The sequence below is a fragment of the Lasioglossum baleicum genome, chromosome 18, assembly GCF_051020765.1.
Source record: "Lasioglossum baleicum chromosome 18, iyLasBale1, whole genome shotgun sequence".
Lineage (NCBI taxonomy): Eukaryota > Metazoa > Arthropoda > Insecta > Hymenoptera > Halictidae > Lasioglossum > Lasioglossum baleicum.
In genome coordinates this window covers 5987405-6014137 of record NC_134946.1, presented here as the reverse complement: position 1 = coordinate 6014137, position 26733 = coordinate 5987405, and the positions used below count along the sequence as shown (strand labels likewise).

At 33.0% G+C, this 26733-nt stretch overlaps 3 protein-coding genes across 8 annotated transcripts; 1 reads left to right on the top strand and 2 right to left on the bottom strand.

The window, feature by feature from the left end:
* Positions 1-329: 329 nt before the first annotated feature.
* On the top strand, positions 330-10444 carry LOC143217907 (homeobox protein rough). Its single transcript, XM_076442636.1, has 4 exons — positions 330-1014; positions 1707-1965; positions 4760-4994; positions 6792-10444. The coding sequence occupies exons 1-4, from the start codon at positions 820-822 to the stop codon at positions 7000-7002; spliced, it is 900 nt and encodes a 299-aa protein (XP_076298751.1). The 5' UTR covers positions 330-819; the 3' UTR covers positions 7003-10444.
* Positions 9628-20424, bottom strand: Hrb87f (Heterogeneous nuclear ribonucleoprotein at 87F). Of its 5 annotated transcripts, none has more exons than XM_076442622.1 (7): positions 20266-20424; positions 19128-19339; positions 18744-19056; positions 18434-18680; positions 18126-18344; positions 16917-17101; positions 9628-11003 (listed from the first exon to the last, which is right to left on the bottom strand). In XM_076442622.1, exons 1-6 carry the CDS (start codon positions 20284-20286, stop codon positions 16947-16949), a joined length of 1167 nt encoding a protein of 388 aa, XP_076298737.1. In that variant the 5' UTR covers positions 20287-20424; the 3' UTR covers positions 9628-11003; positions 16917-16946. The 5 variants fall into 5 exon arrangements, with proteins under 5 accessions (XP_076298737.1, XP_076298735.1, XP_076298739.1 ...); XM_076442620.1 differs by lacking the exon at positions 9628-11003 and adding an exon at positions 13775-14632; XM_076442624.1 differs by lacking the exon at positions 9628-11003 and adding an exon at positions 13775-14632 and having other exon boundaries at positions 18195-18344.
* Positions 20425-23435: 3011 nt separating this feature from the next.
* LOC143217897 (uncharacterized) lies at positions 23436-26725 on the bottom strand. 2 transcript variants are annotated; one of them, XM_076442605.1, is made up of 6 exons: positions 25914-26725; positions 25482-25843; positions 25067-25412; positions 24807-24992; positions 24572-24739; positions 23436-24506 (listed from the first exon to the last, which is right to left on the bottom strand). In XM_076442605.1, the coding sequence occupies exons 1-6, from the start codon at positions 26077-26079 to the stop codon at positions 23797-23799; spliced, it is 1938 nt and encodes a 645-aa protein (XP_076298720.1). In that variant the 5' UTR covers positions 26080-26725; the 3' UTR covers positions 23436-23796. The 2 variants fall into 2 exon arrangements, with proteins under 2 accessions (XP_076298720.1, XP_076298721.1); XM_076442606.1 differs by having other exon boundaries at positions 24807-24974; positions 25914-26723.
* Positions 26726-26733: the final 8 nt, after the last annotated feature.

Here is a 26733-nt window from a genome sequence, read left to right as displayed (position 1 = left end):
AGCAACTAAACATTCTCCAGATAAATGCAGCACCCCGTGCGCATATCAAACGTTCTACATAGCTGATTTCACGGCGAATTTCCCGGCGACAGAGACGCGATTAAAAAACCTCCCTCCCGTCGCGTCGGTGGCTCGCGATCGCAGGTGCCCTTTCACAGAGAGGCGTTACAACGGAATTATCGCAAATCGAAGGGATGGGGGTGGTTTCCGGCCTCCCCGCTAGGGGGTTGGGGGCGGCGTGGCCACCGTGCATCCCTCCCACCCATATCCGCCATAAGGAGAGGGTGGAGAACCGCCTCGGCTACGTATGCTGCCTCTCCAACCCCTAACTTTCGCGATCCTCGACAGTGTTTCCCCCATTTCGTGCCGGACACCGTCGACGGACACCTAAATGCCTGTACCAGGCACCCCTAACAACCCTAATCCAACTAAAAAATCTAACAAACATCAAAAACTCCTCTCCATTATCCGAACTTTCGCGAAACTTCCTCTCTTTCCTCCGAAATCCACGGTTTTGCAAAACCACCAACGATTTTGCTAAAAATTAACCATTTCACTGAATTGTCGCGGTTACTATAAAAATTTGACAGTGCCAGTTAAGCAAGGATGGTGCCAGTGACGAGACCTGTTTGAAACTGTGCGAAATCATGTTAATTAGGGCTGGAACTGGAAGTTTTATGCGATGACGGATTCACTCTCAACTTTGAGATACTGAGGACTTGTTTTTTATTTGTATTTCGGTTGTTTCGGTTTGTTTTTGAGTTTTTCTTCGGGAACGATAATTGGTTCGAGGGATCGGTGGAAGGTTGTTCGGGATAGATGTCGGCGAAAACGGAAGGGCCGTCATCGCCGCGACAATTTTTCGCTAGGATTTATGGACACCTCGAGAAAGAGAAGATCGAGAGCAGTGACGATGACGATCGTGGTAAGAAAAGTGATTTGGCAACGGATGCCGAAGACAATGGCGGAAACACGTCGAATGGAGATGGTTCTGATAATGTACATATTGTGCAGGTAAGTGACTACTGTTCGTTTACTATGATTTTCCATTTTGTAATAGCTACTTTTGTACCGAATTTCGAAATTTGTTGTGTCTTTTCTGAAGAAGATATGAGGCTTTATTATATAATTTTACGTTGTTAATGTTTAAATATATTTACATACTCCTTGAAACAATTTTCCTATTATAAATCTCAATATTTTAATAAGAAATGAGGAATTCTCATAGATTTTGATGCAGTGAATACTAATCTGAAAACTTCTTGTATCCATCATTTCCGGCTTTTGAGATATTTACTTTTTCAACATTGAGAGTTTTATACGTCCATAATATTGTAAACTAATAATTTAATTATTATAAATTGCAGTGTGCACGAAAACTTCAATATCCACCTAATAAATTTCCATAGTCCAAAAACTAGCAGTGAATTGCTATACATATAGATTGTGACAGGCTGAACACAAATCTCAAAATTATATATAGTTATAACTAACACACCTAAGATGCCAAAAAATCTGGTACCAGTTCCAATTTTCAGAAATCATCATATTCCATCCATTCATTTTTCTATGCTTGACTAATTTGATTAATTTTCTAATCGATGCTTCAATAATTATGGACAATTTTAAACGATAACATATTATGCTAGGCCTTTTAGTTTACACCGATATGCATAGTATCAACACTTCAATTGTTTGTTAAACAGGCATCAAACTCCAAAGAGACGCTTTCAGAGCAAGCTGAAGGCAACAACGGGATGAACGTGCTAACAAATAACGACAGAGAAAAAAGTTCAAGCCTAAAGCTGCCATTATTTCATGGACTCTTTCCCAGAGTGCCCAGTCTTCCTCTGACACATCTGCATTTAACGCAGATCACTTATCCACCCACGCACTCGTCGCATCTTCATAATTTGCCGTATCATCAGGCTTCGGAGAACTATCTGCAGGGATTCTCGGCATTCTGTGAGTATTATTCATCAACACGTTGACTACCGTTCAAATTTTATGCGTCCCACACGAGTTTAATCTACATCGTACACAGAAATGATTAGCATTATTGACCTTCTGCACTCGGAACTATTTTAACTCGAAAATTAAACATACCTTCCGATCTAGAATAATTCCATGCTATACAATTTTCTTCGTTTCATGAATATGAAATTGATATAATAGAATACCTCGTACAATACTTAAATGTGTAGTAATTGATTAGATACCAATATATTTCATAATGTAAACAATATTTTGAATAATGGTACAGCAATTTTTTGTGGTAACTCTGGAAAATTTTTCTCCGTAATTCAACAAATACTTCTTTCACTTAATTAATTAGTTTTTCGAGAGTCCGCTTTTTTTATTGGGATATGAAGGCATCTTGAATTTTTGTATCATGATATGTAATATTCAACCTTCTGGTTCGAAAGAATACCAAATTAAAATTAAAAACCAATGATTACCGAGCTGTTCTTCTTGAAGGTGAGCTTCATATCTCGATAAGAAAGCGGACTATCAAGAAACTATTATATTATACTATGACATACCCTCTCGTTCAGGCACTAAGCAGTGTCTAGCGGACAACTGCGAAAGAAGAAGAGGGGATATAGAGATTTTCTTATTTCGAAATGAACGTACCATTTATTCCATGACCAATGAAGCAATAATTAAGATAATTTCATAGAAAAATTTAATATTACTGGAGAGTAACATTAAAAATTTTATTGAAATTAAATCTAATTTTAATTATACAGTAACTTTGTATATTAAATGAATTTTAAAGGTTATTTTTGGTCTTTTCCAGCAGTAGTTCAGTTTCTTACGAAGATATCCAAAAATGGCTTGATGATTGCATTACTATAGGAACTGAATTTCTTCTGTAGAGTTACAAAGGGTGTCCCAAAAATGTTGTACATAGTTCCTTCAAAAGACTGTGATGTCTGAGGCCATTTAAAGTAACTTTTTCCTTTGCGAAAATGTTCTCCACGGCTTTGTTAAGAAGTTATTAATGAAAGAAACGGACAAGTGCCGCTGAGCGTGGCGTCGGATTGGCTGATCCGGAATCCGTCCGCTGTAGCCGCGCTCTAATTGGTCCGTGCTTTGTGGTTAATAACTCCTTAACAAAGCCGCGGAAAAGACTTTTTCAAAGGAAAAAGATACTTGAAATGACCTCAGTAATTTTTCAAGTACTACATTTTTGAGACACCCTGTACAGCCAACGATGAAAAATACTTTCGATAACATATTCTCCATTCTTCTATTCGAACGGGAGACATTTATCCAGCATAGGAAACTGATTCGAGCAACTAATGTTTGATTTGTCAGCGAATCCGAAAATATTTGATAATTTTCTGGCGGTTTGCGGTTCAGTATTTCCCCGGTTTACCTAAGTGTTCGACGGCGCGTCGCATTATTACAGCGGACATACGTGCGCGCGTGTTTGAAAGGATGTATTCCGCTTCGCCACTTCGTAGCGATATTGATGAGATTACGAGGCGCAGTTGGCCGCGTCTCAATATAATGTACATTGCCGTATTTCCTCTAACCCGACTCTATTCGGCCGCCTCTTAAGCCTTTGTCACAACGGGGCCAGACAAAGGAATCGTTCGCTTGTTCCACGAAAACTTATGTAAACGGGGAACCTCCGGGAAATGTCATAATTACATAAACGTCGCGCAGTACTCGAAAATCGTCAAAACCCGGACAAAATTCGTAGCATTATTTTTTAACTCGCTGAATTTGATTCCAATTTCTGTGCAGAATTTCCATTTGTAATTGTTTACTCATTTAATTCAGCGACGTTCCTTTCGTCGACAATATTACATTTTAAAATACCAGAACCACGATATCCACGATATGCGTAACATTTTCAATTATTCAACAATGTTTCACCCATTTTTTTTTGTGGTTCTGTAAAATCTCAGATTTTTGCCCCCTAGGTTAAGGGTGATGTGGTGCTGAAAAAAACCAAGCTTTAACTTTTTTTCTCAGTTATTTATTTAAGATATTTAGACGGGAGAAAAACGAACATGAAGCTACTGTCTGCCTTTATTTGGGATATTTTTCAGAATTTTAAATCGACTGTATTAACGATCGAGAAAAATAATTTCTTCCAGGGATGATTTTCGCAAACAACCCTTTGAGTGACACTCTTCAAAAGATTAAGAATAATGTTCTGTCACATAACTATTACGTAGGAAAGTTTCAAGATGGTTAAATGGGTGAAACATTGTAGAATAATTTTAAATGTTATTCATATTTAACCCCTAACTGGGTGCATGGGGTCCATTTGACCCCGAGTGGTATAAAATTGTACTTAACTTTTCCAGGCGCGCCCAGTTAAGGGTTAATAAAAATCAGTAGGTGAAAGATTAAAAATATGAATCAAATTAAACATATTGTACACTGTATCTTAACCGAGAGGATATAATTGCGAAGTGAAATTTTCCTTTTTTGATAACGAATAAAAATTCTGCAAAATACCTAGAACCGTTCGATTGAAATGTCTCCGAAACTATCGGTTTTTTGCCACAATTGGCTTAACAGATTTCCGTAAAGAATGAAAAACTAAATCGACCGGGCCATTGAAAAATTTAACACATTTCACTTAAATTACACACATACAGGGTGCCTCGTTCGAACCAACTCTATTATCTCTGCAATTAATATATACAAACAAATGTTTCCAACAAAAATTATATCCGATTCGACAAATGCACAGTCTCGCGTAGTTTGATGTTCATTTAAAGTTTCTGTTGGACAGTAGCGCGTAGGAGGAGGAAAGAAGGTCGACCGCGAAGACAAAGGACAACATTCAGCAGTGAACAGACGTTGAGGCTAGAAGTAGAATACCGCAGAGGCGAATACATCTCCAGGAGAAGAAGATTCGAACTTGCTACATCGCTGCGGCTTACAGAAACACAAATTAAAATATGGTTCCAGAATCGACGCGCCAAAGACAAAAGAATCGAGAAGGCACAGCTTGACCAACATTATCGGTAAATACACGAACTATACTTTCGGTATCAATATAGAGCAGGCATGTCAAACTCATTTATCACCAAGGGCCTCATTAAGTATCATAAATTAATTCGAGGGCCGCAATACAAAATGCAGACCCTAAATAAAGAAACACATTATTAGTATTTATCGACGGGCCGCGTGTTTGACATGCCTGATATAGAGCCAATTCAGAATTCAATAAATTATTTTCTTTTCCTATTTTTCATTTTCAAAAAATCGAATTTTTTGTTTTGCACTTTCTTTTAGTACAAGCGTGTAGAATATGTGGTACAGGGATTTGTTTGAATTAGTAAAATTGACGTTGTAGTTATAAGCATTGCAAGACGTTGATAACTCGAAAGCCCTTTTTGCGGGGCGATTGCTACAATATCTCTCGAGTTCTAGTCGACCAATCGACTTCAAATTTTGAGAAAATCTTCAGCACATACCCTGTTACCGCACGAACCAATTTTCCCTGCGACTCTATCGCGCGAAAGGCCGAATATATTACAAAATCTAATAAAAAGTCATTTGACTTCAAGATACTGCCCATTTTGTAAATAATCAAGATTTTTCATCTCTTTCGGTTCACACCATAGCTACGTTAATACTGATTAAGAAACAACTTTTTAAAGGAATACATATATAACTCGTGAAATCTTCGTCATTGTTACCTTACAAAAATCACACTTGTACTCCAAATACCAATAAATATACATAATATGCAAAATCCCAATGCAAAAGGTCCAATAGTTTTTCTGATAATAATTCCCAAACATTCGTGTAGAAATGGCGTCACAAATTAGAATACTTCCTTAAGAATTATAACTTTTAAATTATGTTCGATTTTTTAGTTTAACACATTTAGTTTTCCTACAATGAATTCCTAAAAATATTTCTATTACGTGATTTGATAGAAAAGGGGCTACCCTTAAAGTGGAAGCCACTCTCTCAGACTATACTCGTGAGAAAAAATACACGTGACCCGAATCCATCAGAAATGATCTAGAAAATCCAATACCTTCGTTGACTGTACATTGTACATCAAATATTGTCTTAATGCTTCAATAAATTTGAATAATAAATAATAAAACTTTCAATGTGACGTTCGAGAGAATCATTGAGAAGAGATTGAGAACGAAAGAGATTGATAGTAATTCGAGAGAGGGTGACTACCGAAGCGACGTGTCATTAAACACTCTTATATAAATAGGATTGGCGGGAGATTCACGAGTATAATAGGTACTTATGTGTGTTTGTAGTTGTCAGAGAGTCTGACATATATACATGTTGTTATGATGACGCCCATTACAGGGATGTAACAATGGCATCACCCACACGTTTACATTTTTTTAATAACTAAAATTCTTCATAACTAAATAAAATATATTATTTACAGTATATGTAATTCGATTTTTTTCAACGTATTTATATTTTAAAATAGATCACAAAATGTCCAAAAAAATTATCTCACTTCAAGTACAGTAGAGGACCTCGGTTAACCTCGATTAAATAAATAAAATGTATTTATATTCCAAAATAAACTGTTTATTTTTGAAAATTTATTTCCCTTCATAATATAATCATATTTAAACGCATATTTGTTTATAATCGGGATCCAGTTAATCGAGGTCCTATTGTATTATTAATTTCTTCAGAGCATGCAAATTAAAATGGAAAAGCATTTACGGACTCGTATTCAGTTCAAATATGTAGGGGACAGTGTAATTGTTAGTTGAAAGATATCCCATGTACCGTGATACCATATTCTTATTGGCACTTACCTGTTGCAGAAATATTGCAGTTTCCAACGGAATGGTGAACGTGCCGATTTACGGGAGAACTGGATTCTGTGAATTCTGTTTCTACAAAGAGACATTCAAATCAGCGATCAATCATTCCTGCGTTTCGACAAACTCCATTGGCGGAGCCTCGACGAAAGCACAGTGTAATATCGTAGCCAGCGAAACCTCCGAAAACACGAACGCGTTGTCTTCTGTTTGAAAATTTTAATATTTGGACCGTGGAGTTTTATACAAGTTCATATTATCCAGTAAAATTCTTTTATCGTTTTTCTCAGATTTGCATAAAATCTGCAATCAAATTGTAATTAACGTCGATGCAGTGATCGCAAAAATGTCCAGTGAGCTTATTATAAAAAATCGTTATTCTTTATTATTATTTATTAAGTAAGCTTATTTATTCATTTAGTAAAAGCAAGAAATAAATTTATTACGTAAATTTGTTAACATGTAGGATTTTACTGAGTAAATAAAAAAATTACGTAATATCACGTTCATAAGTTTACTTAATAAAAAATGATTATTAGATAGATAAGTTTACTTAACAAAATTTGTTTCCGAGATTTTATAATCTTGTATAGTAACTATTTACGTTAGTGCCCTATGGTTTGTGATAAACTCAATATTTTTAATATTATTATTATTATGATCGTGTGAAAAAAACCAGTTGTATCACGTAAGAACAGTAAACCGAAAAGTAAATATAATTTACAATTGAAAAGTAACGAGGTCTCTTGAGAATGTTCAAATTTTTTAATAATAAATACGGAAAAAGTAACGAAAAACATGGCGGTCTTATTCTCAGGTTTTTAATTGTGCGTGCAGTAAATTTGTTCTGTGGAATTATTAATTGTGGAATTATTAAGAATGTTCTAAAAATTATGTTAATGATTGAAATATTTAATTTATTATAACCCGTCACTGGAAAATATTAAATAAACCCTTATATCCATTGTTATACATAAGGATACCAATGCTACATTATAAAATACTAATGTAAGGTATAGGTACTTACAAATTTTTCAGAATCTTCTGTTCCTTGGTCGGATCCACAGCACACTGCAAGTGAAACAGAAAACACCACATTTATACACAATCACTGAACACTACACAACACACTTTCCGAAATTGTGACAGTGAACGAGAAGTTACTCCGACCACGATCAAAATAGTAATGCGATTGTCACCTTGAAGGGATTTAGGTGGGGAAATGTAGCGTTCGTTAATTGGATGCGGGTGTGTTGGAAAGACTTTAGGTAGAGAAGTGGAAAACTGTCAAGGAAATTCCTTTTGGTATTGTCTTCGATCGTAAATGGCGTGATTTATGATTGTATAGTCGGAGCACGGTGGTTGAAAAATAATCGGCCAGTTCGGAGCCGATCGACATGCGTTTTTTGCCTGCTATAACGTCCTTTGCAGGTACGCTTATATGTACTGTGTAAAAAAAGCAAGCATCCGGTCATATTTAATAGAAAAGTAAAAAATCAAATAAGAATACAGTAAGTTTTGAAAAAGGATTCCGCTGTCTAATTGAATAGAATTCTGGGAATATGTGTTATTGCGGATTATCTAATTTAAATGCAATAAATCAATCATTGTGCAATACAATTTCTGCATAAAGATATTGTTTGCCATTATATCTGATAATTATGCTGGGTGCTTCTTTCTTTTGCACAGTAGCGTATATCGCCTGTAGTCGGGCCTTTGTGCCCGCAGCAATAAGATGAAGAAGCGACGGAACAAAGATGATTATAGAAAAATCAATATCTACTTGAAAAAGATTCTTTTTGTTTCAATCGATCAGCCTTAATCGAACACATTGTATGTTGGAAGAGCAGAATTTTTGCGCGAAAATTGCATTGAGCTCACAGAACTGTTTTCTTCTCGTTCGCTGTCACGATTTCGAAAAATGTGTTGTCTAATTTTTGGTGATTGTGTAGAAGTGTGATGTTTCCTGCTTCCAAAATAGACTTCCGAAGATAGGCACAGTTATTCGGACGTATTCGCGTGAGTAAATAATAGTGTGCCGGGAATCCGACGCGACGGAGGAACAGAAGATTCTGAAAAATGTATAAATATACTTTACATTAGTATTAGATACAAATTATAGTTAAAAATACACAATTTGAAAGTAAGTAAATGTCCCTATATGTACAGTAAATCCTCTATAAACGCAAAAGCCTCGGGGGGATCCGTTTGCATTTATCGTAGAGGGACATTATTTTTGCGAGCTTCAAAGGCCGAGCCGAACGTAGAGAAGTACAGCGCGTGTAAAAAGAGACCGCGCGCGGCCGAAGCGACTGCGACTTTCTGCGTCTCTGTCTTTCCTATACGTTTTCCTTCGTTGCACCCGAAAAGTTCATCGTCAATTAATCTCACGGGCCTTGAAACTGTGCCGACGACTGCGACTCTTCGCGTCGCATTAGTAGTGGTTCACATTACAGAAATATCCCCTCCCTATAGTTGAGGGGATATTTTTTGCGTGTATTTGATTCATTAATTCCACATTGAATGTTTTATTAAATTTTATGATACACGTATAATAATTAATTAATGCAGAAGTCACCAATCATATTTTAAAAACAATTTTGTCCCTAGACAATTTAAATTATTAATTTTTGCTCGTTCAATTCTGCACCTAAAACTGCTTATGTTAATGACGTTTAGTTTGATAACGATGTAAACTGCAAAGGACGCTGAGTTCAAGGTGAAAATTAATTAAACTCATTAGATGTTCAAGAAATTTATTTCGATCCTTCAAGGAATAACAAGTTAAATTACACTGCTGAAAAATACCTGAAATAATTAATCTTTATAAAATTATACCTCGGACATTATTAGTAGTGTTCAAGATTTGGCGCCTTACAAATAATTTCAATACCTTATTGAATTTATTTTGAGCGTATCTACTGCATAAAATATATTTTATAAAATAGCTAGAATATTGCAATTCAATTAAAATATTGCACTGTTTGCTCTTAACTATAGAAATGATACACATGCATTTTATTTAGTTAATATTAGCAGACTCATGCATACTTTCAATTAAACTTAATTATTTTATTTAGTAAGTAATTAAAATCATTTTTCTTTATCTTACTTATTAAAGTTATCTTATATTTTCTGTAAATTAACCAATCAAGTTCATCTAATTTCCATCCGAATTACTTGAAAGTTAAAATATAGAAACCGCATGTTCATATTTAATCATAATTGGTCAATGCATGGTCCCCCACTTTTAAAATACATGTTAACTTTTTTTATCCTTGTGGATTGCAACAATATTATAAAAAATAATCATGTGAGTCATTATTTTTTGTTGAAAACAGGAAAAAGTTGATGAAACTATTATTTTAACCTTGGAAACCATATACCAGAGCCGGGCAACTGGCAACTTCTTTCCTCGCTTCTCAGTGCCTACCAGCGTCTCCCACCATTCGAACTTTGAACATAAAGTCAAGGTAAAAGTGAAGAGTAGAAGAACCGGCAAGCCCCGGTGGGGGTCGCACAGCAAGGACGGGGAAGAAGTTGCCTGGCTCTGCCATATACGTATAACCTGCTTATAAGGGATGATTCTTCATAACAATACTAAGACCAAAATGAAAACTAAAAGAATTGCGACCTGCGCTTCGTTTTTAAAACATTTACTAAAATATGTATCAAGTTTAAAGAATTCTAATGTAGTTTGAACAATTAAATAAAACGTATTCTGTAACTAATTTAGTATTTATTTTATGTGTTATTCTATTTTTTTAACTTAGCGCTCTTTTTTTAAATATAACTATGAATATTTTTATGCAATTTTACATGAATTCTATGCATAAATGAGTTTCAAAATATAGTAAAAGCTAATGCAATGCTGCCTAACATTTCATTTCTTTAGTCGACATTGTTAGCGTAATAATAGTTGCGTAATCATTTATTAACCTCATGGTTAGGAAACCGTGCTAGAAACTAATAATAATTTGCAGCATGGAATGTACACATACAATTCGTTCACACTTTACTTTCATCTTACATTGTCACGAAGAGTTATCCCTTAATTGTTCTCCCGACTGTTACTAAACATCCTGTACAAATCTTCGAATTAAATATTAGTGACCAGTCTATGAGAATTGTTAATAGTAATAAAAATAAATTGATTCGCTTCAACTTACCTCCCGTGATGACTAACTGATAATGGCAGTTGTGACACGGAGCGCTCTGGGAGTACCAGCCCAAATGGAAAAACCAGAAATTAATAAAAACGAAAGATAGCAATTAATACACATGATGTGAAACAAAAATAATTACTATCTCCTTCTTATACACTCATATTTTCTAGTTAAGCCAAAATCTTTTCAACTTCCTCATTGCTAATATTCTCGCACTTAATATTTTACTCACATTTTTAATGCAATTTTAGTCTGCCAAAACTTTTGATTAAGGAAGTATACATAGATACGTATATTTTCATACCGAGCTGGACATGAACTATGAATGCAATTGTAATTGAAACAACAGATGTCAATGCCCATCTCTATATAATATAGATCTCATAAAATAAAACAACAAATGAGAGTTTATGACACAAGTTCTCCAGCAAAAGGCTCAATTAATAAATTAAAAATCATTTCATTGATTAATCTTGTATAAATGGAAGTCACATATATGATCTCTGTAAATGTTAGGTTCCCTTTTCGTCTATATAATTGATATGTTAAATATATCATATCAATTCAATCGAATCGCACGATTTTTTGTCCTCTCCTACTGGTGCATCGAAAACAAAATAGTATTTTGGATTTATAGAACATATTAATTCACAAGACAAGACAAAGCTAACTGATAGTACGTTCAAGATGGTTCACTTCAACCCTTTCGTTACCAAGAGCAACTAAAACTATAGTGTATTATTAAAAGTAACTTTGGTTCTAAATAAACTACATTAGATTGTTGCAATCATTATAATTTTCTACATATTTCTATTTCAATCAATTAGTAGCTAACTGTGATTATTTTTTACTACCCATAAGGATTTATTTGTATAGCTCAATCATAGCGAAAGGGTCAACAAAGGTCTAACGATATAATTTACTTGTACTCTGTCTGTTTTAATAAAAGAAAATAATTGTTAATTGAAACAGCAGAACCCAGCAGAAATATTATAAAACATTGTATCATGCACACTTTGCCATTCATTGCCCTATTATCTAAACAAATGAATCTATTATTCCTACCTGTGGTTGTACAACAGAGGCTAGCGAGAAGCCTAGCAAAGCCTAGCTTGCTGCGCAGTGTCAGTATCATCCTTTGCTCTGCTACCTGCCTGCCTTTAGTTTCTTCCTTCATACTTCGCTCTTACTATTAATATTCAATGCTATTATATGTCTGCCCGACCGATCTAAGTGGACTATTATCCTGTCGATGGTAACAGTGACCTGTGCTCGTAAACAAAGTTTTACCTACCTATCTGATCATTTACTCCTTACGTTTTTGCTACCTAACGAGTCACAAAAAACTTACTTTAAAAAAGAAAATGTGTCGAATCAGTTTTCAATACATGACGAAGTGACAAGCTAAAAAGAAAACTCATATGAAAACAAGGGAAATCAATTTTGAAGTACAACAAAACTAATCTTTGATCTTTGAGCAAAACTTTTTTCTAATCAGTGCTGTACAATGTCTAGAAATACATTATCTATAATATTATAAAACTATTCTGAAATAATTTGCACTGAGTCTACTACTACATTTAAGTTGTATTGACTTAATTAAAAAATTTCTTTTCCCAGCATAGTTAATAAATCATCAATTAATTGCTTCTGAAGGTTAGTAAACGTTATATAATTGTACACACAAAGAATTGAAAATTAATATTTACTTTCATTTTATCCCGTTTATTATTGTTAATAGAAAAAAAAATATCAAATGAAAAACATTAGATTCGTGAGCGCATATATTATGGTAAGCAAACAAATATTTCTCAACGTCACGTTTTTTCAGAACTCAAGATTGCGGTCATGCGACACAAATTGAAATTATCGTTCATATACATAAACTTGGCGAAAAATAATGAAAATTCATTTTTACACGAAAATCATGGTATTATACTAGTAATAAAAACACACCATCCCATTTTAAAAAGAACCTTGAAATCTCGAAAATCGTGGCCTTGAAATAAATTTGTTTGATTACCACATTGTTTATCTCACGAAGCTGAATCATAATTTTTCTCTGACATATTTTTTCTGTCGTCAATAACAAGCGAGAGATATTCACGACTACTGCGCTCATTTTGCACAACACTGATTAATTGCTTTCAAACAATCGATTTAATTAAAAAGGGATACGAAGAAATTGAAAAAATCGAGGAGCATCTACTTACTAATCAAAGAAATAATAGGTGTATATGCCGATAAGAACATAAGTAATTTCATTCACTACAGAAAAAATGTTTAAACCTAAGATTGTTTTATTTCATTATTGCAAGTTATTTTTCTTATTGTTCAAAGAAATCCGTGATGAAATTTCTGCATGTATCCTTAAATACAAAGTAACTCATTCTGGTACGCATTTCAATATACAATATAGCCTTGTAAATGAACAATTAGAGTTCTAACGCATCCCTTCGCGAATAAATCCGACAACCTTAATCTTACATATTACAAGAACTACATAAAATTGGTCACAGGTTTTTGCGTTATGTACAAATTATTTAATACTGTGAATACATATAAATATATCAAGCCCATAAAAGTGCTTTCATCGACTACACAGTTCGACAAAGAATACAAATAATGATTTAATCTATCATACATGGAGTTCCAAGACTTTTTGTTAATTATTTCTGTATATAACAATTGATTAGATGTGCCCTTATCTAGCTAAAACAGCTCTCCTATGGTACTTTTCATTTCATACGAGTTGTTCTTGTACTCTGACTTATCCTCCTATGCTATCAAGAATTTTATTTCAAAAATGAAACAGTGACATGGAAAAGGTTCTGGTCATTTTTATTCGCTAACTCTTAAAACATTACAACTTAAAAAATAATTCGTTATTCTAACGTAACCTACGAAAGAAAATGCTAAATCGACATTTATAGTTCATGCTATATCTGAATTTCCTTTAAATTCATTGATACTCGTTTTTGTATATAACATTTCATTTCATATATCCTGAGATTTTGGTCTGTATAAGAATCACCTTTCTCTTACGAAATTAAAAAGTCTGTATTAACTTAATAAAACACCTAGATTCTTACATTGACCGTTATTTCAATGTCTTTCACTAGATTAGAGAGACAATCGTGCTTTCCAATATCTATCGTATAATCATCCTATTTGTCGCTAATTGTTTTTTTTTCGTTAAATATTTTACAAAAGAAAAATAGCCGCAGTTGCGCACGCTTTGAGATGCTTTTGGATGGCACGGATGTATCCCTAGACATAGCAACCGAGTGACTGAATCATTTCAATGTGTCTCTGGATTTTCAGCAACGACACGCTAATTAAAATCATTAGTTGTTAGTTTAAGTTTCGTTTTTTTTTTTCTTGGCGGATATCATTGTGTGCCACACGATACGTGCAAGCACAGGTCTAGAAAATTATATGTTGCAATTGTTTTTCACATAAGTGTAGAATATGTAAAACATTATATAGTAGGTGCTAGATACCAAATGAAATACAAGCAAAAGCCTCCCTCACTGTGATCTAACAGATGACGCTTCTCTTTCTGTCCTGTATCCTGATTGTCCTGCCTGGTCTTGTCTCTAGCCTTATAGCCCTGCCTGCTCCGATACTAAACAGTACAGATAGTACTGGCGACTAGAAGACAAGTAGAAGGTTCACCTGAGGTTTAAAAGTCATAAATCTATTAGTTTAGATGATTGGAAATACTCAAACTATAAAAATCTATCAATTTTGAGCTAAATAACGTGTTCTATATTATTTTCTATCATTTCAGAAGACTATAGCCGGGTAAGGAGATCAAGGATGACTTTCAACCTAATTATACTCGTGCCTTTCAACAAACTCCAGGGAAATAGTTTTGTTTTCATTTATAAGAATAAACCTGATTAAAGATGTTTGGTCCATTTTTCATATTCCATGAAGAGAAATACGTTCTGAAAAAATCTGACTTTTATAGAAATTGAAAAGTGACGTCTAATACGTAAAACAACGGGTTATTTTGACCTCACCGACAGTATTTACTCATCGACGCAAAGTTTCGCCAACAACGTCAACATCGGGTGATCAACTTCTACTGCGTATAGTGAAAATACTGTGGACGAAACTTGGTTGATGAAACTGGATTAAATGATTGTCAGAGAGGTCATAATAACCTAAAACAAAAGCTTCATATGTTTGAATGTTTGTCTGTTTGTTACCTAAATATTTTAGAGTTGCGCGTCAATTTATTATGACTGGTTCATACAGACAAATTATTTTTTTCATGTCGCTATGTACTTCCCTTTCAGAGTTATGAAATATTATTTGGGAAAATGAAATCAGAATCTGAATTCTCTGGACGAAGATGGGTCGTTAAAAGATACAAAATGTAATTCATTCTGTCTTCTTTTTTTTTAATTATGAACTAGTTGCTAAAAAAAATCTGAACAAGTTCAGGATCAATGGTTATAACGATGTATTGCTACTTTGTAGACATAAATGATATTGCTTTTAAACTTTTATGAAAACATCTGCATATTTTCATATTTTCAAGTATCTAATTTTTTACATTGGTGATTTTGAACGAAAATGCTCCATAGAAGACTCCTTTCAGAACTTTTACATACGATTGTATGAAAGAAATGAACCAAAAACTACTAAAATGATTTTGCCTACAAAAAGTTTTTTCTTGATAAGTCGTTTTAAAAAGTACACGTATAATTCATTCTTAGGTCACTTTCACTAACCTTATTCGGCCATATCCTTTAAATAATATCTGATACTAATTTACCTATTAGGATGAAAGAAAACAATATTCGCTATGTAGGACTCTTAAATTTCCAAGAAAAAATTTAAGAGGCGCAAAACAAGAAGACAATAATAATCTTCCTTATTATGAAGATAAGACTTACTCGAGACACTACTAAATCAAGTAACAAGACAACAAAGAGTAATATGTAATAACATTTTAAGCCCTGAACAAAGATGCAATGAAAATTCCTTAAGATCTCGGAGTTGAATGTGCATTGACACAATTTGACTGAAAACATTGCATACCGAACACTTAGCAATATTGAAGTCTAGCTTGTTCAAGCCTTCTATTGGTCAAAAAATGAAATTATCTCTTGCTATTTATGTCAATGGATTACCTTCTTTACTTTGTATCATGTTTCCTTATCTAACAATGCTTTAGTATATTGTGCATAAATAGGATTATAGTAAAAGATACATGGATTTTATAGTATCGCATTCAGAAACATTATCGTCAAATTGCTCTACCTCTTCGAACATTGAAATTACTATAACGATGCAATATTGATCTATGTAATGTACTTGAAAATAAAAACTAACAAAGTATCCAAAAACTTCCACATTAAGTTTAGACTGTTGCTATCGCCAATTTTACTTGGTACTTGATTTTTTAACTGATCGTAACATGTTTGAAAAAATATAGTCTAAAAATATTGTTAAGTGCGCAAACGTATTCATTAAATTAGAAAGTCAAAAACTACAATTTCTATGATCGATAATAGTTGTAACTTTGAAAGCTGATAAACTATACGTGGGTGGAGCATATGCCTGAGTATACCAAAAACTCTTGTCAGCTATAACAACCAAACAGAGAACTACTAGTTTCACCATTGTTCTAAAACCTCTCCTCTGTTGTACCACTGTTATATACTATTTACGAAAATACAATTGATTATGGTTGTAGCTTGGACACAGCTAGCACACAAAAACATGATCAAAGTTGTAATGAAGCATTCAAATTTCTCTAATACCTCCATCGAAAAGCAAAATAAATTTTCATACAGTCCTTGTCTGGACAATGAAATCATATGTCGTCTGACATACACTGTATTATACTTTCAATGTTATTTATTATACTCTTATCATATAGTAACAGTCTAATACGTGTTGTAATTGTAAAAAATTTTAATGAATGAGATAGAATTATGCTTACCATGTGAGGGAGTGTCCATGGATAAAGTGCTTAGTATCTCCTTCCTCCACCACCTCCGCCACCACCACCCATGTTTCCACCTCCTAGAGAACTGCCACCGTAGCCTCCTTGGTTGCCATAACCGCCGCCACCGCCACCACCACCACCACCACCACCACCTCCAGAGTTTCCACCACCCATTGGTCCTGAAAAACAAACAATAAACCATGAAATTAGTAAAAGTGCTCAAATAATTATCAATCACACACAATCGTAATAATAACAATAATACTAGTATCAATTTAATAGAGGTTTAACAGTTTAGTAGAATATTCTCGAGAATCTCAAAATTCTCGGGAATCTCGAAATTTTCGACAACCCATCCCGGTCCCAAATACAATTCTCGACCCGTCCCGACTAGACATTGTGGGATTCTCGCACACCTTCACAATTTATAACCCAATTTGACCACCCCAATACCTTACTTGGTGGACAGTGAACTAGTCAATTAATAAACACATGTACTATCAGTAAATAGAAAATATACAAGTCTGAACATTGTCCTTCAGGAAACCTAAATTTTTGAAACCAAATATTCTGGAATTTGTTAAATTAAAAAATGTAAATGCAAATGATTTTTCAACAGAATTCTGTTAGATGAAACATAAAAGAAATATATTATTGATCTATGAAAACATGGACTAAGGGCGCTTCTTCTCTCTGCAACATCGCGCCGTATTTCTTATTGCAACATATTTTACTGGAAATATTATCTAGGTCTCCTTCTAAATATTGGGACAATATGTCAATAGCAATCATCTGATAAAACAGTTGTTTATCTTAACTTCAAGCTTCTAGACGAATGAAAATTAAAACTTCCAAGCCGAAAAATCCAAATCCTAATATTTCATTCAAGGAAGAAAACTTTCAATTTCCTTCCGCAACCAAATTCGTAAATACTTTTTATCGTTTAAATTCATTAGTCTAGATGCAACTATTTCAGTATTAAAAGTTGGGATACTTAAATGTCCCGTTTTGTATGACATTACAATATTTCTTGCACATGTAAAACATTTAAACTGAACACTCCTTGTGCAACTTAAACTACAAAATCTTATAAGATTATTACGATAGGACTTGTATCACAATTGTATTGCAAGAAAATCTAGGGAAAGTTGCTCAAGGCGCGCAGCAGACAACGCGTTGGCTTTTGAGAAGGATAGAAGCAACCTTGTCCACCAAAGGGTGGTAGCCATCTCGAATCTCCAGATTGTCGGCCACTAGGACCCGTATTAATACCATAGGGTGCTGGTCTTCCTCCAGAGTTGAAGTTGTTCCTCACTGGTCCACCACCATATCCCTGCTGGTAACCTCCTCCGAAGTTATCGTTGCTCCAGTTGCCACCACTGTTGTATCCTCCCTGGCCTCCTTGACCTCCCCATCCACCTCCTTTTAATAATATTTAATCAAATACAATGAAAGGAATATAAAAATGGACTATAGGAAAGGGTGAAATAAAAAACGTTTTTTCTGCGAACCTTTACCTTGATTCTGATTCTCCCAGGGACCGTTACCACCCCAACCTCCTTGATTACCTCCACCATAACCTCCCTGATTACCACCATTATTCCAATCGCCGCCTCCACCGCTGCCTCGTCCTCCCCAGTTGCCACCTCCCTGATTACCTCCTCGAGGTCCTCTTCCCACATTTTGTCCTCCTCTGCTGCCTCCAACTCCACTGCCACCGCCACCAGATGCAGAAGCCATCTCTGCTCTACTCAAAGCCTGTAGAGTCATAGAATGATAGTTAGCTAATTAAATATCTTTTGATATTTCCACCATTTTTACCTTCTTCACATCTACATGTTTCCCCCGTATCTGGTGATTACGTTGCAAACAAATTTTATCAACCGGGTCGTAATCGTCAAACTCTACAAAACCGAAACCACGTTTTTTGCCTGTTTCTTTATCAGTAACAATACTGATTGAATTTATGCTGCCGTATGTCTGGAAATACTGCCTGAGATCTTCCTCTTCGTGATCATCTTTCAAACCTCCAACAAATAGTTTCTTCACTGTCGCACCAGCTTCAGGTCTTCCTATTTCTTGTCTAGGAACAGCTCTTTTTGGTTCCACGACACGTCCATCCACTCTGTGTGGCCTGTAATTTCGAAAGCGATTGTAAATTTTCGGTCTGTTGGAAAATTTTGATTTGTTTAAGATGTATACAACCTTGCGTTTTGAGCATCATCCACCATGTGAGCACGAGAGTAAGTGATGAAACCGAATCCCCTGGATCGCTTAGTTTTTGGGTCCTTCATTACAACTACATCTACAATTTCACCCCATTTTTCAAAATGTTTCTTCAAAGAGTCATCGGTTGTTCTGTAGTCCAAACCACCGATGAATAACTTCCTAACATGCTCCGGCTCATTTTTACCATCCTGTAATATCAACATTGTTTTTATAGGTCGATCTGTGCATCATGTAGCCAAATTGAGAACCCCAAAATATTATATGTAACAACAAATAACATTTCCTTATTATTATGAATAAAATTAAATGAATGTATAAGAACTATATGTATAATGCATTGAAAATACTTGATTAATGACAAAATGTTTGTTTTCTGTTTATCAAGCAAATAAGACTTTTATAGCCTGTAATTGCTAATTTTCATGAATAATTGTACATTATATTAAAGTATCATCTTCTATAATGTTATTTGTAAACTTATTAACTAATCTTACATAACACATTGAATAAAAAAAAATATTTAAACTGTAGAGTAAATAATCTTAAATAAAGATATTATGATAATGGAAGAAAATATGATTATAAACACTATAAATAGAAAAGTTTATCTAAATAGATAATTCTGCGTTCATAATATTTTCGAACGAAAGCATTATGCTGAATTCCGAAACAGCGTAGCGTCAGGTACGCCATGATTTATACTTGCATACACAGCGTAAATACACTATATATACACAGTAACCAAAATTTATATTTTCGACACATTATATACACCTTAAAAAATCGTCGATGATGAAATTTTTACAGTTGCTTAACAACTTTCCCAATTATTCTACCAGACAAATGGATAAATATTACATCGAAATATAACAAAGACCGTAGAGTTCCGAAAAATGTAGGATATTTATAGTCGTAATTAATTGTAAAATTATTGAAAAACAGAGTTCGAAGAATTTATGAAAATCCTTGGAAATAAATTGAAAAAAATCGCAGGTTATACGTGCAAAACAAAATGACGGTACATGACGCGTCTACGTTTCTAGTTTGTAGGAATTATTTTGTGTGAAAAAGTTGTATTGCGACACTAAGATAATTTATTTGATTCTGTACTTACATCATGTTCCATTTTAACCATTTTCGGTAATTTAGAAGAGTGAAAATACCCTTCGCCACACCAAACAGAGGTCGAATCACACGTAAACGAGAAATGGAAGCCGCTCAAGTCGTTCAATCGATTACTGCTCCCTGCAAACACTTACGTAAACCCCGAATGCGCGAGTGAACGTTCCACGCATGCGCATAACACATTTCTTTTGTAATTTCACAATTTTTTGCAAAACTAAGAGAATATGTTATAATAATGTTATCTGTGAAAATATTAAAACCATTATATTTGATGTTGTACAATTTATTTGTAAGAATTATTTTTCTTTTTATGTATTTACATCGAAATAAATTTTTCTCTTCAGGACACCATTTTCATGTGCATTTTCCCAAAGACGCAAATCACATGGAAATAAACTGTTTTATGATTTGTAAGTTAAATAAATAGACTAAACAATTGAATTTTATTATTCAATATCAATCAATACGTATAGTTATTTTTATAACTGGTCTTATCAGCAGCGACGAAAATTTCTATTCCATTGTACGAATATTAATACAGCGCCGGAAATGTGAATTGTCAAAAAATCGAACTGCATACGAATATCAGGAAGACTTGAATGTTCATTGATGTTTATATTTCGTATAATATTTGTGTAGTACATATTTATCTGATTATAAAAATGTTTACAAGTGGATTTCATATATACCATTGATACAATCTGATGTTCTGTACATTGGACATTTCATACAATCGATGTGTAACCAAAAATGTGTTAGTAAATAAACAAAACAGTAAAAAGAAAGCTTACAATCAGTATTATAGTTTGTTAGAAATTCAGTTAATTTATAATAGTGAAAAAATATGAAATCTGTGTAAAAGTTGAAATTTATACTATAAAGTAGTACCAAGTATAGTGGAATTATAAATTTCAAAGTTAGAACTTTACATGTCATTAGTCGAAGTTAACATAAATCCACTGTATTTATTTACGATATGTTCATACCTAATTGATCAACATTAGGTACATATGTAGTCTCATTTTTCGAAATTTGAAATGTATGTTACTACTGTAATATTATAATTGTAACAGAATCTTGTATTTATTTAGAACAGGCCTAACCTCAAAATCGATTCGGAATTATAAGAAACTCATTTATACCGAATAAATTCTTGCTATATTTATAATTAAACTATCATTTAATGATAGTTTATTTTTTTATTATATTTCCAATATTAATCAAATGTAAAATATCAACTATAGCTTAAATTTTACATTCTTATAAATATTTTTGATTTTCTGTTGATACCTTTGGTATAAATAAATACAATAATTATTTAGAATGCACTTATGAATACGAGTAAATTTCAAGATCTGAGTGTTGTTTCACGAGTTTAAAACACTATTAGAAAAACGAGAAAGTTATAACACTATTTATATAGTATATTTGCAACATATTCATTTTATACACGTTAGTTTCAAAGTTTAAAATGAGTACCTGCATGTTTTGAAATCATATTTATATACTTATGACTGTGTGAATATTAAACTATCTATGTAGTGTTAGATTTAGACCTTTCTTCACATAGCATAATTTGTTTCATCTATAATTGTTACTGTAATCACATATGTATATACACTTAGGTGAATAAAATACACTGCTGAATACTTTAAAAAAGTCTACACTCAATTATGAATAAAACAGAAGCTGTCGATTCTGACAACAAAATATATGGATTCAAGAGGAAATTGGAACCTGAAAAAATCATTGGCGCTACAGACTCTAGCGGAGAACTAATGTTTCTAATGAAATGGTTAGCTACAACATAACATTTATTGAACCTTAAGTAATCACAGTATTAATAATTCTATTTTCAGGAAAGGAACAGAAGAAACAGACTTGGTTAGTGCGAAAGAAGCAAATTTGATTTGCCCACAAACAGTTATACAATTTTACGAGAATAGACTTTCATGGTATGTTAAAAAACAAAATTATAAGTAGAGTAGCATTGCTCTCAGAAGAGTTGATAGTCATAATTATATAGTATAGACAAAGGTCTTTCACATTACAAACATGTTGACTATGAATTCTGAATATTCGTATATTCATACAGATTGTTTAAAAAGGAGATGACTAAATTTATATAATCTATTAAGAGAGTCAAAAATCTTTCCACTTGATGCTCACTTCTCTGTTATTTACGCATTAATCGAAAATAAATAATTTGTTTCTTTTTCATAGTTTTCATAGAAGAATCCACACTCTTCGTAAATTTGACTGCCTTAATAGATGATATAAAAGTAGTTATATTTATTTTACTACTATGTATGATCAATGTAACTGGTCGTTATGTGTAAATAGTTATAGTTTGATAGTCTTTAATTGTGTGTGAGATTTAAATGACATTATATCAAATCAATGGAGAAAATAATGCCTCTGGGGTCGGCATTGATAGCTCGAACTGAGCCTCGGGATAGGAAAAGTTGTAAACTAATTTTGAGTTGAACTAAATGTACAGCAACTTTGATACCGTGAATCAATTGATCAACAAAAATTGCTTCGTACAGAACAATCCGTCCCCAAAGTGTTAAGAAACTCTCAAAATCTCTGGAATTTTATTCATCATTATTTAAAAACATGTTTAATTAGTATATAATGTACATTTTCATATAAAATGAAAATTGCTTTGTCTGATTTCAATAATTGTTTTAAATAGATCAAACAACATGTACATAGCGTCAAAACTATTTGTGCAACTTTTTTTAATTTTAGAAAAATAGTTCGCTGCGTTTTTACTTTCGTAGTTTAAGTCTAAGAATACTAAGTATTAAACTATTGAATTCTTTTATACTGATATGTAAATAATGGATAAACATTTTCTAACCTTCTGAGATATTTCTAGATGTAAAATGTAAAAGAACATAGTCTAATTTTACTCTTTTAAACTTGTGCGCAAATTTATAATATAATTATCGTACATTTGTAGTTGTTTAAAAATGCAAAACTATACTTTTTTAAATTTATGTATAACTTTGTAAGACTGAGAGCTGCTCTATAATAATTTTTATTCATCACTTTTACAAAATGAAAATTAATCAATTCGAACATGAATCTATGTAACTCTATGATATTTTGATGTAAACATTTTTTATTTGAAATGAGGAAAAATAAATTGAATTCTTAACTCAATAATTGTATATTTTTTGTCTTTAATTTTTTTTATACATTTATATTATTTTATTGAAAAGTAACTTTCACAATTAAATAATTATTTCACTAACAATTAAGTGGTTTGTAATTTCTTTATTGAATTAATTTTTTTGGCAGTGGAATGCTATGTATTATTTCAAAGTAAAATGATTCAACATACTTATATTGTAACATGCTGTTGCATAATTGACGAGAAAATAATGTTCTGTTATTATTACAAACATTCATAGTACAAAGTACATTTTCTCATAAACTAATTCAGTACGCTTACAGTACACAATTTACTGTTGTCTCTAATTTCTATTTTGCCGCTTCCCTATTTACAAGTTTATTTATCTATATCGTGACATGTAACACTAGTCTGGGAATCTGAACCAGACTCCAAAGATGGATTTTCATTGAGAGACATATGTACAGAATTTTTCAAATGAGAACTTGTTCGACACGTTTGATTCGTAAGAGGCGAATGTGGCTTGTCTGCACAGTTCAAATAATTTCGAAAGAAATAATTGTGATTTGATACATTTTGTGGATACAATTTCTCTTCGATACGTCTGTTTATCACTACAGCTTCAGCTAGAGGTATTGGTTCTGTGTATGTAAATGTTTTCTTTCTAGTATCAGTCTTATCCTCTGTTTTTCTAGCACTAATTGGTCCATTAATGACAGGAACTGCATTACTAACTTCACTAGTAGTTCTAATGACCGGCGTAATATTACCCATCGAATCTAATCTAGAATTAATTTGATCATTAGAGCTTACATAAACCATTGATACTTTTGTCGAATGCTTTGGTAACAAATTAGAAGCCATCTTTTGGGTCTTTTTCGGTTTCTGTTTCTGTTTCGAATTGATTAGTTTACTTTTTACTGGGTTTGCATTTGTTATGGACGCAGTGTCCTGTAATTCGGCGCTCTTAATATCTGGATTGTCTGGACTGTCTGGATTATCTGGGTGATGGTGTCTAATGTGACGATGTAAATTATCTTTTCTTCTAAATACTGTTTGGCAGTATGTACAAGAGAATGGTTTTTCATCTGAAATAAATTTTATCATATCATTATATGTATATTATTACAATACATTCTTATGAATAATTTACCTGAATGAACTGTTAGGTGGCGTCTCAATTCACTTTTTGATAGAAATACTCTACTACAATGTGCACACGAAAATGGACGATATTTTCCATGTATTTTCTTGTGGCGAATTAGAAGCGATTTGTCCTTGAAACTCTTATTGCATTCCTCACATGTATGAGGTCTTTCATCTGTTAATACATTAATTCAGCAATGACTGTATTAAACAAATTTTATTTTATATATGTAGATACTTACTTGTGTGTATTTTTAAGTGACGCTTTAAATTAGTCAATATTACAAAAGTTTTCTCACAGGCCTTACAAGAATACCTAGCTGTACCATTATGCGTATCCAAATGGTTTCTTAGATCATCCTTTTTAGTATATCCTTTGTTGCATTGAGGACAAACAAACTGTTTCTCTTCTAGAAATTTATTAGCTCCTTACAAAAAAAGTTTATACTTTGTCGACTTATCTGTTCTCTTATTTATGTTTAATAACATAACAACAACTTACTGCTGTGTGAATACATGTGTCTATTGAGTTTATTTTGTTGTGGAAACGCTTTTTCACAAAGATTGCACTTGTAAGGTTTGTACCCTTTATGCACCCGTTCGTGATACTCAAAGTGAGAACGTTTGATAAAAGTTCTATCACAGAAAGAACATTTGTAAGGTCTGATACCGGTAACACAGGCATCATGATAACATTTTCCTTTCTTGTTGTGAAAAATTTTATTACAAATGCTACATTTGTAGCTTTCTGGTGATCCTGGCAGTATTAAAATGTGTGTACGTTCAAAACTTTTAATCGATTTACTTTTTGCTAACTTTTCTTTGATCAGGGACTCTGTCTTAGTGTCCTAAAAATTATAATAATGTGTGGCATAATTACAATCGTAATTACAACTTCTGTAAGTTTGTATACATACTGCATTACAACTATCTGTTATTCTTTCATTGTAGCAAGGTTCCATAGATGCGTCTTGATTTAAAAATGTATGCGCGCTTAAAACTACATTCTCGGTTTCCGTGTTGCAAGCATACAATTTCTCAGAAATGTTGCTTGTAGATTCCGTCACAGTAGATTTGTTATAAGTTTCTGTTTTCTTAATACTCGGGTTCTCGTAAGATAATTCAGAATCAATCGAACCGAATTCAAGATCATTAGTTTTGTATTTAGAATGTTTCTTAATGACTAGCTCCAGTGGGAGTACTACTTCCTCATTATACTTCATGTTTTTATCAAAGGTGGAAAATTTGTTGGAACTTGTTTTTGTTGAAGGTTGACAATCTATAAAAAAATTTCAATTAATGATATTAACTATCAAATATGTTATCAATGTATTAACAATATAATTTACCATAATTTCCAATGTTTTGTACAATGTGTTCATTGCTGCATGTTTTACACCCTTGTTCTTCGTATATTAAACACATTCGGCATTTACTATGGCCACAACTGTCTTTTACAAGCCTCGAACATGATGCATTTGTTATTTGTTTACAACTTGGGCACTCTTCGTTCATTATTGCTTTATAATATTAAATGTATAACCTTCTATTTGTTGCTTAATGTTATTAACATAATCTTCTCATGCGGAGGTCATGCTCATTTAAAAATAGAATATTCTTGTCGTCATTTTTTACTTTATACTAAATATGCTACATTCTCAAGCTGAATGTTTTTAAATATATAATGAAAGTGTTGACAAACATCAGTGAATTTCATTGAGTCAAGTTTTTATTAACGTCGAAAATGAAAATTCGAATAATTCACATAAACAATTATTTATTATATATCTACTATCATATAAATAATAACGTATAAATAATTTATTTACAAAAACCAATCGACATGCTTATAATTTTATATACACTGTTTTCGAATCTGAGATAAATAAATAAATTGGTTATTTAAATAATAACAATACATTTTATTGCATTTACAAATAGCGAATGCAATGTTACATAAAGTAGCTTATCATTTTATAGTAGAGCTAAAGGCAGAGAATAACGTATAATCAGAGACGAAATTACCTCTTTGATAAAATCTAAGTCTTACGCAAGCGCATTTGAATTTTGAATACAAAGTTCTGATCAGTTCTGATGAGCTATATACAGGGTGTCCCAAAATTCGTGAAAATCCCGAAAGGGGGTGGTTCCTGCACGGTTCCTGAGACC

Coding starts and splice junctions, on each gene's coding strand:
- LOC143217897 (XM_076442605.1), bottom strand. CDS start 26,079: ATGAACGAAGAGTGCCCAAGTTGTAAACAAATAACAAATGCATCATGT. Junction 25,844..25,913: donor ACAAAACATTGGAAATTATG/GTAAATTATATT, acceptor ATTTTTTTATAG/ATTGTCAACCTTCAACAAAA. Junction 25,413..25,481: donor TAACAGATAGTTGTAATGCA/GTATGTATACAA, acceptor TATAATTTTTAG/GACACTAAGACAGAGTCCCT.
- Hrb87f (XM_076442622.1), bottom strand. CDS start 20,286: ATGGTTAAAATGGAACATGAT. Junction 18,345..18,433: donor GAATCAGAATCAAGGTAAAG/GTTCGCAGAAAA, acceptor TATTATTAAAAG/GAGGTGGATGGGGAGGTCAA. Junction 17,102..18,125: donor ACCACCCTTTGGTGGACAAG/GTTGCTTCTATC, acceptor TTTGTTTTTCAG/GACCAATGGGTGGTGGAAAC.
- LOC143217907 (XM_076442636.1), top strand. CDS start 820: ATGTCGGCGAAAACGGAAGGGCCGTCATCGCCGCGACAATTTTTCGCT. Junction 1,966..4,759: donor GCAGGGATTCTCGGCATTCT/GTGAGTATTATT, acceptor TCTGTTGGACAG/TAGCGCGTAGGAGGAGGAAA. Junction 4,995..6,791: donor CAGCTTGACCAACATTATCG/GTAAATACACGA, acceptor TACCTGTTGCAG/AAATATTGCAGTTTCCAACG.